Source organism: Symphalangus syndactylus, chromosome 14, assembly GCF_028878055.3.
Source record: "Symphalangus syndactylus isolate Jambi chromosome 14, NHGRI_mSymSyn1-v2.1_pri, whole genome shotgun sequence".
Lineage (NCBI taxonomy): Eukaryota > Metazoa > Chordata > Mammalia > Primates > Hylobatidae > Symphalangus > Symphalangus syndactylus.
Window position 1 is genome coordinate 115169547 of NC_072436.2, and position 15715 is coordinate 115185261.

General features: G+C 48.5%; 1 protein-coding gene across 10 annotated transcripts in view; it reads left to right on the top strand.

The window, feature by feature from the left end:
• Positions 1–15715, top strand: part of CREBBP (CREB binding protein) — a 156472-nt gene that overhangs the window by 130847 nt on the left and 9910 nt on the right. For all 10 annotated transcript variants that reach the window (XM_055242835.2, XM_055242836.2, XM_055242830.2 and 7 more), the window contains 8 exons: positions 291–347; positions 4616–4693; positions 5010–5077; positions 9381–9531; positions 10203–10349; positions 11282–11395; positions 13139–13304; positions 13751–13918. In XM_055242835.2, the coding sequence (XP_055098810.1) occupies positions 291–347; positions 4616–4693; positions 5010–5077; positions 9381–9531; positions 10203–10349; positions 11282–11395; positions 13139–13304; positions 13751–13918 (949 nt within the window). The remainder of the gene's footprint in view (positions 1–290; positions 348–4615; positions 4694–5009; positions 5078–9380; positions 9532–10202; positions 10350–11281; positions 11396–13138; positions 13305–13750; positions 13919–15715) is intronic.

Consider the following 15715-nt stretch of genomic DNA (forward strand, 5'->3'; position numbering starts at 1 on the left):
AGCCATGATGGCACCACTGCACTCCAGCCTGGGCAACAGAGCAAGACCCTGTCTCTGAAAAAAAAGAAAGAAAAGAAATGATAGTGGAATATGTGGAAAAAGACATTGTAGTGTTCTGCGAAATTAAATTTTCTGTTCATTGTGTTATTACATGTAATTGAGATTTTAAGGGGCCATCATGTGTTTTTGTTTGAAGAACTAGTTAAAAAGTAACATTCCAGAGACCCTATAGTTTATACTCAACAGATAAATTTTAGTTAATAAAACATGTTTTCTTATTTTAAAACAAGGACAATTTCAAAGGATCAGTTTGAAAAGAAGAAAAATGATACCTTAGACCCTGAACCGTAAGTATATAGCTATTTCTTTTCTACTTTTAGTTTTGGTTTGAAATCGGTAAAGTTACTCCTTATGGAGTGGGTTGTGGGTAAAAACATTGGAAATATGTTGCCATAAGTGGAATTTCTGGTGTGAGGTTATCTTTTAGATATGGATTCTTTTTAAACTTAAATAAAATACGTATGTCTCTGTAACATGTTCTCTAGTTACTGGATTTTAACAGTGATAAGATTAAATGGATGTTTTAGTTCTATGAGAACCTCTCTAATAATTTGGTCATGGGTGTCTTTAAGAAGCCATTTAGCATGAATCTTTAGAGACCAAAGGTAGGAGTATTTGGTGGGATAGTACTAGTAGTATTGTTTAAAGGGAAATACCAGAAAGAAAACCTCTTGGAAACTGCTTTCTCAAACAATGTAAAACTTGGCACATGTTCTTGCCATTGTTAAGCACTTTTTTTAATTTTATTTTTGTTTTGTTTTGTTTTTTTGAGACTGAGTCTCTGTCTGTCCCCCAGGCTGGAGTGCAGTGGCACGATCTCAGCTCACTGCAGGCTCCGCCTCCTGGGTTCACACCATTCTCCTGCCTCAGCCTCCCGAGTAGCTAGGACTACAGGCGCCTACCACCACGCCTGGCTAATTTTTTGTATTTTTAGTAGAGACGGGGTTTCACCGTGTTAGCCAGGATGGTCTCGATCTCCTGACCTTGTGATCTGCCCGTCTGGGCCTCCCTAAGTGCTGGGATTACAGGCGTGAGCCACCGTGCCCGGCCCTGTTGAGCACTTTTCTACAGTGATGAGTGAGAGTGCTGCATTTGCTAACCTTGCTTCATAACAGCCCCTAAAGAGACTTCAGAGTTTCTTCAGTGTGGTAGCCTCTTCCCAGGTCCCCAATGTAAAGTTCTGAGGGCACTCTAAATTGGCATGGCGATACTGTCTATTTTTTGTCCCCACGGTGAGCGCAGGCTCCAGGAGCGTTGGCTACTTGAGAAATGTGGGCTGTGACTCAGCCAAGGCAAGAAACAGATCCTGCCCTCCCTATCCTGACCCTCTCCAGGGAAGCCAGTGGCTAGAGTGGCAAGCACAGATTTCTACCCAGGCCACCTCTGGAAACCTAGCTTGACTTTTGGCAGGTTACTTCATCTCTACCAGCACCTGGTACACAGACAGGACGATGATGTGAAATCCTAGAGCTGTAGTCTTGGCAAGATGCCAGGGCAGAGCGCCCACCCCTCTCATGACCATCGGATTGTTTTTCCTGACTTTCCACCTTTCTTTTCACATTGTATCTTTCTGTCCTTGGCTTTATAGTTTCATTATGATTTATATCTACTTTTCTTTCCTTTTTTTTTCCCCCTGAGACAAGTCTTGCTCTGTCCCCCAGGCTGGAATGCAGTGGCACAATCTCGGCTCACTGCAACCTCCACCTCCCAGATTCAAGCAATTCTCTGCCTCGGCCTCCCGAGTGGCTGGGATTACAGGTGCCCGCCACCATGCCTGGCTAATTTATGTATTTATTTTTTTTTTAATTATTATTTTTTTTTATTTTTGAGATGGAGTTTCACTCTTGTTGCCCAGGCTGGAGTGCAGTGGCACAATCTCAGCTCACTGCAACCTCCGTCTCCTGGGTTCAAGCGATTCCTCCTGCCTCAGCCTCCCGAGTAGCTGGGGTTACAGGCATGTGCCACCACACCTGGCTAATATTTTTGTATTTTTAGTAGAGACAGGGTTTCACCATGTTAGCCAGGATGTCTCGATCTCCTGACCTCGTGATCCACCCGCCTCGGCCTCTCAAAGTGCTGGGATTACAGGTGTGAACCACTGCGCCCGGCCTGTATTTTTAGTAGAGACGAGGTTTCACCATCTTGACCAGGCTGGTCTTGAACTCCTGACCTCGTGATCCACCTACCTGAGCCTCCCAAAGTGCTGGGATTACAGGCGTGAGCCACCGTGCCTGGCCGATTTATATCTACTTTTCAACTTCAAAATATATTACATTCAAGTAGTAGGTGCCAGGCAGAGGGAACACATGGATGAGTGAAAGAGTCTCCTTCCTGCTGGTTGTAATCTAGAGAGACAGCTGGGTAATGGCACAGGCTGCAGCAGGAGACAGTACAAGTGAGTCCCAGACAGAAGGGACCCTGCCTGGGCAGAGTGGCATCACCACAGTTGGGCCTGGTTTCCTGGACAAGTTGACACTTACGTCGAAGCTGCAGAGCATTCTAGAAACAAAGGCATGAAAGAACACAGGTTGCTCAATAAAACTACAAGGCCCCTAGAGCGAGTGGTTGGTAGGCAGAGGTTAACTTCATGAAGGGCCATTACACTGTCTCTTGACATTTAGACTTTATCCTATAATGTGCTGAGGAGGTTTTGAAGAATAGCATTGGTTCTAGTGTAAGAGGGTCATCTTTGGTCTATGAGGTGAACTGATCAGAAGAGGAAAAGATGTTGTCCTGTCGTAGAGAGATTAGTTAAGAGACACAAAGCAGGAGAAGGCAAGAAACTGAAACCCCATTTAAAGCAAGAGCTTTTGGAGCTGGGCAGGGGGGCTTGCTGGGGGACTGAGGGAAGGGGAGCTACCTAGTTGGCCAATAATAATTGGAAGTGGGAGAAAGAGGGAAATTCAAAATGGATGTCACGGGGTCTGGAATATGCAGTGTTTTGTTTGTTTGGATTTTGTTTGTTGTTTTTGAAACAGGGTCTTGCTGTGTCACCCAGGCTGGAGTGCAGTGGTGCAGTCATAGCTCACTGCAGCCACAACCTTCCAGACTCAAGCAGTCCTCCCAGCTCAGCCTCCTAAGTAACTGGGACTACAGGCACACACCACCATGCCCAGCTAATTTTTTAATTTTTTGTAGAGACGGGGTCTCTGTATTTTACCCAGGCTGGTCCCAAACTCCCAGTAAAGCAATCCTTCCACCTCAGCCTCTCCACATGCTAGGATTACAGGTGTGAGCCACTGCCCCTGTCCCCAGTGTAGTTTTGGGGGGCACTCCTTTCCCCTGACATGGGAGGGAAGAGTTGAGAGCAGGGGACCTTTGGAGACGGCACAGGAATTGAGGAAGTTCTTGGCCCCAACCTTTGAAATTCTTAGCGTAGGGGATGAGCTCACTGGCTGAGTTTTCAAAGAGAGGGCTTGTGGAGGATAAGCACTGGAGGAAAGGAGTGCAGATTCAGAGCAGCTGCCACGTGGAAGGGAGAGGGAGCCAGACAGAGCAGGGCTGTCAGAGAGTGCCATAGGACCATGAACGGGTGCCGCCATTTTTGTGTGTGTTTTTTTCACAGTGAATGTGTGTGTGTCTTTTCTTTACCTCCAGCAGACTGGGCAGAGAAGCCAGATGAGGGTAGACCCATGGCTGAGGGCTTGCATAGCACGTGCAATGGACAGATTAAGGGGACAAGGGCAGGGGCACACTGTAGAGGAGCCGTAGCTCAGAGCTCAGGAGCACACAGGGAGTCACATTACTCACCAGTCCCTTCAGCCCCCCCTCGGAGGTATGCATTGTGGTGGCAGCAAGGGAGGGAGCTGACAAAAACCCAAGGTCTTGACCTCAAGGCATCTTGGCATTTAAGATTCCTGGGTTGAGGCAGTTCCTGGAGGTGACGGAGTCCTGGTGGGCCGTGGTTGTGGGCTGCCGTAGAACAGTGTGGAGGATTCGTGGGGAACGGGTGGTCCATCCTCTCGCTTCACCAGTGTTTACTTGAATAAACCCTTGTCAACTTGCCAGTAGGCCTGACACATTCCACCGTTTGTAACTGACTCAGAACTGGTGTTTTTGTGCCTCACGCCTAGCGTGGCTGCTCTGAACTGGCCATGTTTCCCATTAGTATCCTAAACAATTCTAGACTTAAGAGCACATGTTTAGAACTCTACAAGTATTGTTCTCTATTTTTTAAGTCAGTTTAGGCATGTGAAATCACCTAGAGAAGGCATTGCTCTTGAAAACGTGTAGCAGTGTCAGAAATACCGGCCTGTGAAATACGTATTTGTCACAGCAATTTTTAAAAATATAGTTTCCTTTCTGGTTGCAAAGGGAGATTGGGAGAAAAGAGGAATGAAGCGCTTGTACAAAGAAAAGAAGAAAGCTTTTTCCTATAGAAGATATCATATGGATGCATTGTAAAATATAGCTGAATCAGCCAACACATGCATTAATGTCAGCACTACTCCAAGTAACCCAGAGAACAAGGTGTGGACACACACACAGACTTCCACAAGTGACTCTGGTCTTGTGGTTCCGTGTGCTTTAACAGTGTGCCTTCTTTGTCTCCTAGTTTCGTTGATTGCAAGGAGTGTGGCCGGAAGATGCATCAGATTTGCGTTCTGCACTATGACATCATTTGGCCTTCAGGGTGAGTAGTTTCCCCTGGCCTGGAGGGCAGTTCTGCACAGAGCCAGTGGCGGGGCAGTTGCAGTGGCTACTGCATCTCATTCATTGTTGTCAGCAAGAACTCAGCAATTAAGAGAGATGGCAGTTCGTTCTAAATTTAAGTTCTAAGTGTTTGTCCGCTTTAGGAATTGTGGAATCAAAGCAGTCTGCCTCTTCACTCTTTAATTTTATAATAATGTGATTTAAACTGCCAACAAAATATCTGAATGCTGCATTTTGTTGGTTTGACAGTTTACATCATTATATACAGTCTCATCATACCACTATTATTTTTGCAGTTTTGTGTGCGACAACTGCTTGAAGAAAACTGGCAGACCTCGAAAAGAAAACAAATTCAGTGCTAAGAGTAAGTTTCGGGAAGCTTTCTGTTTCCTGGACTGCACATTTTAGAAACTTGTAGAAATTGTCCCCATTGTCCTTTGGTTCCTCTCAACACATGGTTCTTAGGTTCGGTTGTCAAAGATTTTCGTTAGTTTTTTTCCCCAGTGCTTTGTATTTTTCTTGTCTCGTCCTTAAGGAGAGCCAAGCCAGTCATGAGGGTAAGAATGCAAGAATGTTCTTCAGGGGCTTCACTGAGAATAGGCAGCACAGCTGTGAGTCCCTGAAGTCTGTGCTTCTCAGAATGGTCATCTCAGCCACGGGGCTGCTGAGCACAGAGCTCAGAGCAGGACTCGCAACCTTGGGCTGTGGATCTTCATCGAGTGTAAAACATCTCAGTCCACCCTTAAAGGGACTATTTGGCCTGATTGTTATATGAAAGTCAGCGTTTGTGATCAGCGCATGCTTTAGATGAAAGGTTAGATGTACAGTAAACTTTGTAAATTCTGAGAAAATTTATCAACAGATTATTCTCAAGTGGTTTAGACCTAAGACCCCTCACCCCTCGTGCGTGCATGTGTGGTGTAATGTTGGCCAGCACTCTCTAACCCTGGGCCCTGTGTGGGCTGCCATGGGTCTGTCCCGTGGGTGCTGGGTTCTGCTACAGTGGGGCAGAGCCATGGCCTGTAGGAACCAGCCGCTACCCCGAGAGTGGTAGGAGCCTGGCCTGCATGTGGACTTGGCTGGACATGTTACTGCAGCTGGTGGTGCCTGTGCAGAAATAGAAAGAACTTTGCATGAGTAGACTTTCTTTTTTTTTTAATTTGACACATTCTCGCTCTGTCGCCAGGCTGGAGTGCAGTGGTGCAATCTCAGCTCACTGCAACCTCCACCTCCTGGGTTCAAGCGATTCTCCTGCCTCAGCCTCCCGAGTAGCTGGAATTACAGGCGCCCGCCACTACGCCCAGCTAATTTTTGTATTTTTAATAGAGACGGGTTTCACCATGTTGGCCAAGATGGTCTCAATCTCTTGACCTTGCGATCCGCCCGCCTCGGCCTCCTTGCAGAGTGCTGGGATTACAGCCATTAGCCACCACGCCCGGCTGACTTTTTTTTTTTTAAGACCACATTGTTCTCAAAAGTTTATGGTTATTTAATAGAGTCAATTCTCAAGTCTTGGGATGGCCTTCTGCAGCTTGACGTGCCAGGCTGTCCTTTTGCTGAGTTAACCAGCAAACCCACACAAGAAAGGCAACTGCAGCAGCGTTCTAACATTCACTTGCCTGTTGCTCCCTACAGCTGTCACCTTTCTCTGGCAGGACAGGTGACTAGCATGTTGCTCAGGAGATCCCCAACAGAACCAGGGTCATTTGGGGAGCTCAGAATAGAAGAGAGATGGAAATGCTAGGATGGACCATGCACTGGGGGAAGGGGAGGAGGAAGCCACCCTGTAGACTTCAGACTGAGTCGTAATTCAAGTTCAAACTCTGTTGTTAACCAACATCCAAAGTTATCCTGTAGCTTACACTGCCTCTGTTAAACACTTTTGAAATACCACTCATTGATAAACTATTGTAATACTTTTCCTTAGCTCAGTTTCTCAACTGAGCCACTGTTGACATTTCAGGCCAGGTAATCCTCTGTTTTGGGGGCTGTCCTGTGCATTATAGGATTTTAGTAGCATCCCTGGCCTCTGCCCACTCAGTGCCAGTAACACCTTCCTCAACAATTAATTATGTCTGTCAGATATGTCTCCAGACATTGCCAGATGTCTCCTGGAGGGGCACAGTTGCCTCCATTTGAGAGGCCCTGCTTCAGAGGATTCATTCTGAGTGAGTTCACTAATGCATTTGAGCAAATTGAAAGTTCTTCCCTGGGCCAGAGTCTCAGTAGCCAAAACAGAATTACTCAGAGAACTAGGCCTCCGTAGAACAGTCATTGCCTGAAAGGGGCAGGAGGTGACTAGGTGGAATGGCACAAGTGGTCCCAGAGCAGGTCCATCCCACTCCCACCGCAGCATCCAGAAAGACCTGTGGGCATGCGGTGGATGAGCCCAAGATCTAGAAATGGAACATTACAGGAGAAAAGGGCCTAGGAGACTAGAGGTAGCTCTACTCTCAGTGTGTGTGTGTGTGTCAGCACAGGCGTTGTGGTGTCTGATCACAGAGTAAAGGTATGCTTCCTTAATCTTGCATTGAAAACCACCTCCTTCACATACACCATATGCAAAACCAAATTCAGGTAGATTAAAAGCGAGAAAAGTAAACAAAACTACAGATGCATTCAGGATAAAAGTAAGATAGTAATTTTATTGTGTTGAGTTACGAAAAGCCTTCCTTAAAAAGATACAGCCCAGAGATCAGAAAGGAAAAGGCACAAAAGGCCCCTGTCATGCGCCGTGGATGAAAATATAAGTTGAATGCCAGAAAACGAGGGGCACAATTTAAAGTGTTCATTTTTAGATTTAGCAAGTCTACTTTCACACATGTATCCTATAAAAATATTTGCACATATGCATAAAGGCACATACAAGGACATAACTGCAGCAATGGCAAGGAGTGATGAAAAAGTAGGAACAGTGGCCAAATCAAGTGATAACAGAAAAGGAGGCGGCACCGTGAGGAAGGTGGTGCAGCATGCACCGCAGTGAGCACGGCCTGCCCCTAGACCCCTGTACTGTCTGAGGCCACCCCTGGAGTAAGCAGCCATGTAGGGATCACAGGTGTCAAATAGCGAAGTTACTCTGGAAGAGTTTTTTTTGTTTTGGGTGGGTGGGGTTTTGTTTTTTTGTTTTGTTTTGTTTTTTGAGACAGTTTCGCTGTGTTGCCCACACTGGAGTGCAGTCACACGATCTCAGCTCAGTGCAAGCTCCACCTCCCGGGTTCACGCCATTCTCCTGCCTCAGCCTCCCGAGTAGCTGGGACTACAGGCGCCCGCCACCACGCCTGTAGTCCTAATTTTTTCTGTTTTTTAGTAGAGATGGGGTTTCACCGTGTTAGCCAGGATCGTCCTGATCTCGTGACCTGGTGATCCGCCTGCCTCGACCTCTCAAAATGCTGGTATTACAGGCGTGAGCCCTCGCGTCCGGCCTAATTTTACATTTTTAGTGGAGACGGGGTTTCACAGTGTTGGCCAGGCTGGTTTCGAGCTCCTGACCTCAGGTGATCCACTCACCTCAGCCTCCCAAAATGCTGGGATTACAGGTGTGAGCCACCGCACCCAGCTTAATTTTGTATTTTTAGTAGAGATGGGGTTTCTCCGTTTTGGTCAGGCTGGTCTTGAACTCCTGACCTCAGGTGATCCACCTGCCTCGGCCTCCCAAAGTTCTGGGATTACAGGCATGAGCCACTGTGCCTGGCCACATTTTTCCTTTTAAATCATTTTTATTCAGGTACAACTTATCCAAAAATCAGCACCACTGGTTTGTTTATTGCAGAAAAATGAAATTTAGAAGTTTGGTCTAAATTTTCCAGTTCGCTAAGGAATCTTCTAAAATTCCCAATTTTCCTGTTTCTCACTAATGTAGGAAATATTTAAAAGCCAGTAAAGAAGAAAACATCTTTGAAAATCTCATTGTCTATAATAATCACTAAGAACCTTTTGCAGCTTTCCCTTATAGTTTTTTAACCTGTATATGAGGAGTTCTCTGTACTGAAATAATGTCCTGCCTCTGGGTAGCTCCTGTGACAGTAGCCACCCGGGGCGGGCCCTGGGTGAGGAGGGGTGGCGGTGGGGAGGTGAGCCCAGGAAAGGCTGCCCTCGCCAAGGCTCGGAAACTTCATTCATGCACCGCGTGAGGCGATGGCTCAGGGCAGGCTTGGACGCCAATACTTTGCCAGCTCCTGAGGCACCGGACAGGCACTGGCCAGAGCTTGATTTGTCAGCCCTAGAACATTCCACGCTCACGTTAGACTCTGTAGTAGGGATTTTCTCCTCAGGGCTGGGCAGGAGGAGCCCACTGAGGGTGTGCCGTCTCTGCCCTCCAGGGAAAGCAGGAAGCAACAGGGAAACATCCCTCTGCTCCGCCCTAGAGCCCCTGTCAATTTTGGACCCACTTCTATTGCTCTTCTGCCCCATACTGTTAGAAAAAGATGCAGGTTACCTGGGCATGTAAACGGTTTTCAGGAGTGGAGTGCCTGAGATCCCAGAGTCCACCTTTCCCTTATGTAACACTCCTGTCACAGGACAGATTAGATTTCTTCCGTGTTTGGAGAACGTTAGTCCTTTAAAATATCAGCCTGTCCTGCAAAGTGGGGTGGATTCTGTAGTCTCAGTCACTGTCTCAGCAGTGCTGTTGAAGCCCTCTCACCTGCTCCTTCTGGACTTCCTAGGGCTGCAGACCACGAGACTGGGAAACCACTTGGAAGACCGAGTGAACAAATTTTTGCGGCGCCAGAATCACCCTGAAGCCGGGGAGGTTTTTGTCCGAGTGGTGGCCAGCTCAGATAAGACGGTGGAGGTCAAGCCCGGGATGAAGTCACGGTCAGTGTGCCTGCTCTCCGCAGTGCTCTGCGAGCAGTCCCCACGCCCGCTTGCCAGAGCCTGCTCTCTGCAAAGCTCTTGAGTTTGAGGTCATCCTTCAAAGACTTTGCAGCAGCGAATCGTTCAGTAGCCCCCTCAGCCGCGGTTGTCCTGTCTAGGGTTTTAGTTACCCGATACAGTGCAGTAAGCTATTTCAAGAGAGACCACATAACATATTACAGTATACTGTTTATAATTGTTGTTTTATTATTACTTATTCTTGTTAATCTCTTGCTGTGCCTAATTTATAAATTAAAATTTTGTGACTAGTACAGGTGTATAAGAAAAAAACGCATAGAGGTTGATACTGTCCACGGTTTCCAGCATCCACTGCTGGTCTTGGAACATAACACCCCGTGGATAAGGGGGACTGCTCTACAGCCAGTCCTCCTCAGAATCCCGTATTTCATTCACAGAGGTGCAGTTCCCTAGTGAGGGAAACTGGTCAGAAAGCAGGTGCTCCCCGCTCCGGGGCTGATTGGCCCATAGGGAGGACTCCAGGCCGCGGTCTGAGGAGGTGGCCATGCCTCCACTCATCTGCAGTGGCCAGAGTTAGAGGAGCAGGCCTGGTGTGCAGAAGCACCTTGTCAGCAACAGCCTTTGTAAATGTCCGGCTCTGGCTTTTGTTCCAGGTTTGTGGATTCTGGGGAAATGTCTGAATCTTTCCCATATCGAACCAAAGCTCTGTTTGCTTTTGAGGAAATTGACGGCGTGGATGTCTGCTTTTTTGGAATGCACGTCCAAGAATACGGCTCTGATTGCCCCCCTCCAAACACGAGGTAGTTTTCCAGCTCCTTCCGGGGCGTGTCGTTCAGTGAGCTGTGTTAGGATAGACCAGGGCTGTTAAGTGTCCCAGAGGAGCCTGTGAGCCTTCATAGGGGATTAAAGTAAATCAAACCACAATTAACTAACCAAAGCAGTTAGTTTTTTTTTCCATTAAACTAGCAGGAAATGAACTGTTGAGATGACTACAGTGAGCATGTTTTGTGTGGCGAGTCTGTGTGGGACCCGCTCTTACCTAAGGCAGGTAAACCTGGGGAGTTGGGATGGGGCAGCCTGGCACCTGAACAGAGGAAGTAGCTCTGCCACGAGGGACTTCGTGTGCAGTCAGGAATCTGGGCAAGAGTGAACTAAAAGTGGCTTTTCTCAGTTTGCCCTAATTGTGGCTCTCTGTGCCGAGTGGTGCCATTCATCCTTTTGTTCAGTGACAAAAACTGAATTCCATTTAACTGATTGGCAGCAGGGTTGGGTTTTTTTGTTTTGTGTTTTTTTTGTTTTTTTGTTTTTTTGTTTTGGTTTTTGGTTTGTTTGTTTATCACATCCTGTTTGGTGGCCAGTGTAAATACCATCAAAACAAAAACTGGCCAGTCACAGCACTGTGGGAGGCCGAGGTGGGGGGATCACTGGAGCACAGGAGTTTGAGACAAGTCTGGGCAACAAAGTGAGACCCTATCTCTACAAAAAAATAAATTATCTGGGCATGATGGTACATGCCTTATCATCCTAATTACATGGGAGGCTGAGGCAGGAGGATTGCATGAGCCCATGAGGTTGAGGCTGCAGTGAGCTGTGACCGCACCACCGCATTGCAGCCTGAATGACAGAGCAAGACCCTGTCTAAAAATTAAACTTCCAGGGTGTTTTTTGTTGCTTGTGTTTGATTTCAAATTTGAGGGATACTGTGAGTTAAACATGTGCCTCCTTCCCACAGGCGTGTGTACATTTCTTATCTGGATAGTATTCATTTCTTCCGGCCACGTTGCCTCCGCACAGCCGTTTACCATGAGATCCTTATTGGATATTTAGAGTATGTGAAGAAATTGGGGTGAGTTTGGATTAAATTATTTGGAACTAGTAAAAACCCTTTATTTTTTTACTGTATGTTTATTCTGTGAAATAATGGGTATTTTAAGTTTTATGTGTTTTTATTTTTACATCCTAAGATCAATTCAGAATCTCCAAAGCTCCTCTTTCCAGGTGCTCCCCGAGCCTCACAGGTCTGGCTCCTGGGCATGTAGCAAGCTTTTTCCCTACCTTTACTTCCTTTTCATTCCCTTTTTTTTTTTTTTTAACTTTATTGAGGCAAAATTTACATATCATAGAATTCCCCTTTTTTGGATGTATGATTCAGTGGTTTTTAGTAACTTTACCCATTAGTGCAACTATCACAAGTCAGTTTCAGAACATTGTTATTGGCCTATAAGATCCCTCCTGCTGCGGTGGATCACCTGAAGTCAGCAGTTCAAGACCAGCCTGACCAACATGGTGAAACCCCATCTCTACTAAAAATAAAAAAAAGACCGGGCATAGTGGCTCACACCTGTAATCCCAGCACTTTGGGAGGCCGAGGCGGGCGGATCACAAGGTCAGGAGTTTGAGACCAGCCTGACCAACGTGGTGAAACCCTGTCTCTACTAAAAATACAAAAGTTAGCCGGGCATGGTAGCATGAGCCTGTAATCCCAGCTACTCAAGAGGCTGAGGCAGGAGAATTGCTTGAACCCAGGAGGCGGGGGTTGCAGCGAGCTGAGATTGTGCCACTGCACTCCAGGCTGGGAGACACAGAGCAAGACTCCATCTCAAAAAAAAAAAAAAAAAAAAAAAAAAAAGAAAAGGAAAATACAAAAAAAATTGGCTCACCCAGTCTGTAATCCCAGTACTTTGGGAGGCCAAGGCAGGTGGATCACCTGAGATCAGGAGTTCAAGACCAGCCTGACCAACATGGTGAAACCCTGTCTCTACTAAAAATACAAAAAATTAGCCGGGCGTGGTGGCAGGTGCCTAGGGTAATCCCAGCTACTTGGGAGGCGGGGGCAGGAGAATCACTTGAACCAGGGAGACGGAGGTTGCGGTGAGTCGAGATCATGCCATTGCACTCCACCCTGGGCAACAAGAATGAAACTCTGCCCCCACCCCACCCCAAAAAAAAAAGAAAAAAAATTTTCCTCCTGCCCCTTGCTGTTAATCCATCCCTGCCCCAGGTGACCACTAATCTACTTTGTCTCTCTGAAATTGTCTTTTCTGAATCCTTTGTGTAAACGGAACCCTGCAGTGTATGCTGTCTTGGGTCTGGCTGCCTTCTCTAGCACTTGGTTTCTGTACTCTAGACCTGCCCCATTCCCTTCTGAAACTTGAAAAGGTTAGGGGCATTTGATCAAAGTGTCTTGAACAGAATGAATGAGATTTATGTTGACATTGACCTTTGGAGAGAAATAGTCAACTGAACTGCCTTTACAGTGCACAGAAGGAAGGGGATGGCATTGCCTTGATGAGCCATCATATTCCCTGGTTCTTTGAGGAGGCCTCCGGTTTCCTTTGCAGCCTTGGCCCTGCCCTGTATGTGGACCCCAAGGGAGAAGTGTTTCAGGGCCAATTTGCAGGCTTGCATTTGCTCAGGATAAAGTTCTAGCCTTGCCCCCACCACACCCAGCCTTGTGGGTATTCGTTCTCTCCTGTCTCTCTGGTTACTTCTGTCCTGGCTTGAGTCCTTGCTCCTCTGCTATAACTCCTTAAAGGCAGGGCCGATTTCACTGGCACTTTCATCTGACCTGTGTGCGTGGGTCCTGCAGGTATGTGACAGGGCACATCTGGGCCTGTCCTCCAAGTGAAGGAGATGATTACATCTTCCATTGCCACCCACCTGATCAAAAAATACCCAAGCCAAAACGACTGCAGGAGTGGTACAAAAAGATGCTGGACAAGGCATTTGCAGAGCGGATCATTCATGACTACAAGGTACCCGGTGCTGAAGGAAGGTGGTGGCTTTTGTCACAACTGAGTGAAGGATATTTGTGTGCCTTTTTCTTGCATTCGCATACTTGTTAATTACCTTCACTTACGAAGATTAGAAGGCAGAAAAATAAAAGCCTAAAGTGAGAACTTCGAAGCATTTTCTTCAGCTGATTGGGGCTTTCCCCTGGCCGTCTTGAGACCAACACAGTTGGAGCTGTTTCCATCAGTGGGCATTGGGGCCTGTGCATCACTGTTGCACAAATAGGGGCTCCAGCACTGTGGTGGGGAGTGCACATGTGTAGGGGTCTGCTGCATTGTGGTGGGGAGGGCACGTGCATGGGGTTCTGCCACACCGTGGTGAGGGGCGTGCTTGCGTGGGGGTCTGTCGCACCATGGTGGGGGGCGCGCGTGCATGGCCCTCATCTCACTGTTGTGCTTTGCCCACTCAGGATATTTTCAAACAAGCAACTGAAGACAGGCTCACCAGTGCCAAGGAACTGCCCTATTTTGAAGGTGATTTCTGGCCCAATGTGTTAGAAGAGAGTATTAAGGAACTAGAACAAGAAGAAGAGGAGAGAAAAAAGGAAGAGAGCACTGCAGCCAGTGAAACCACTGAGGTACAGACCCTTCTCCGAGCCCCACTGCCCGTGTCCCGCCGGAGCTGTAGGGTGGCAGGCTGGGAGGTGCGTGTTAACTGTTAGGTCCTTTCTGTGGTGGTGTCTCCGTTCACACACGCACATCGACACCACCTGCAGCACAGGGCGTTGGTGGGCAGCAGTGTGGGCTCTGCACTCTCTGCACAGTGGATGCTCTGGGGAGCTGGGGGTCCACTTAGACTCGGAGAGGAAAGAGAGGAAGACAGAAAATGGGACATGTAGCAGTCAGGGCACAACCCGCTGATGTAAAAAGTGAGTCGAGGAGGCACAGGGTTGCCAGGCCTTGTCCCCGTGTTTGGTGGCCACTCCACACATGGTGCTCATGCCGTGTTGCCCTCTGTCCTTGGCGCTGCCCCTGAGTGCCAGGCAGTGCAGACTGAGCCAAACAAAACCCCATCCCTAGGCCGGGTGCGGTGGCTCACGCTTGTAATCCCAGCACTTTGGGAGGCCGAGGCGGGCAGATCACGAGGTCAGGAGATCAAGACCACGGTGAAACCCCGTCTCTACTAAAAATACAAAAAAATTAGCTGGGCGTGGTGGCGGGTGCCTGTAGTCCCAGCTACTCGGGGAGGCTGAGGCAGGAGGATGGTGTGAACCCGGGAGGCGGAGCTTGCAGTGAGCCGAGATCGCACCACTGCACTCCAGCCTGGGTGACAGAGCGAGACTCCGTCTCAAAAAAAAAAAAAAAAAAAAAACCATCCCTGGCCAGGCATGGTGGCTCACATCTGTAACCCCAGCACTTTGGGAGGCCGAAGCAGGTGGATCACAAGGTCAGGAAATGGAGACCAGCCTGGCTAACACAGTGAAACTCCGTCTCTACTAAAAATACAAAAATTTAGCCGGGTGTGGTAGCGGGCACCTGTAATCCCAGCTACGAGGGAGGCTGAGGCAGGAGAATCACTTGAACCCGGGAGGCAGAGGTTGCAGTGAGCCTAGATCGCGCCATTGTGGGCACTCCAGCCCAGGAGACAGTGGGAGACTCTGTTTCAAAACAAACAAAACCCCATCTCTGCCCCCAAGGGAGTGGCTGTGTCCTGGTAGGATGTGAAACAAAAAGAACCCAGACCCAAGCATGGTGTGCTCTGAGCGTGGCAGAGCTCTGAAGGGGAACGAGCCTTGCGGAGGTGACGTGTGGGCCAGACCCGCCCACCACAGGAAGGTGCTGGAAGAGGACCCGCCAGGCAGTGGGAGGAGGCGCGCCGTGTGCGGGTTTGTGCGGCTGTCTGGGGAAGAGATGATGGTGGCGCGGGTGTGGGCTGTAGCTGTAGGTGCAGGGAGAGCGACGACGAATGTTGAAGGCTGCAGCCCCAGAATGCGGGACAGGCGATTGTGACCAGTGAGGAAAAGCGGTGAATGGTGGTAGCTCTTGCGTGGGCCTGAGCCGCTGCCACGGGTGAGGCAGCAGGGAGCCGGCTGGGGACGTATTGCCACTCCGGTGCCTGTCCCGTATGAGAGCAGGTCTGTGAGGTGGGTGCCGAGTGGGCTGCAGGCTGAGTGGGGCCTGGACCGCTTCCGCCACACAGACTCGTGCTCACTGCACAGGTGGTTGAGAGGCAGCCACCTGCTGGACGGCGCCCCAGAGTGTCATTCGCAGGACAGAGGAGGCGCGTGCGGGGGGTGGCATGGGTTTGCGCCCCAGGTGGCTCCTAAGCAGAGCTCCTGGCCTGTTGTTTTCGGACTTGCTCCCGCTGGAGTGTAGCTGGTCTCACTGGTGTCTGGTGAGTTAATGCTTGAGTTCCATCTCCTAAGGGTGACACA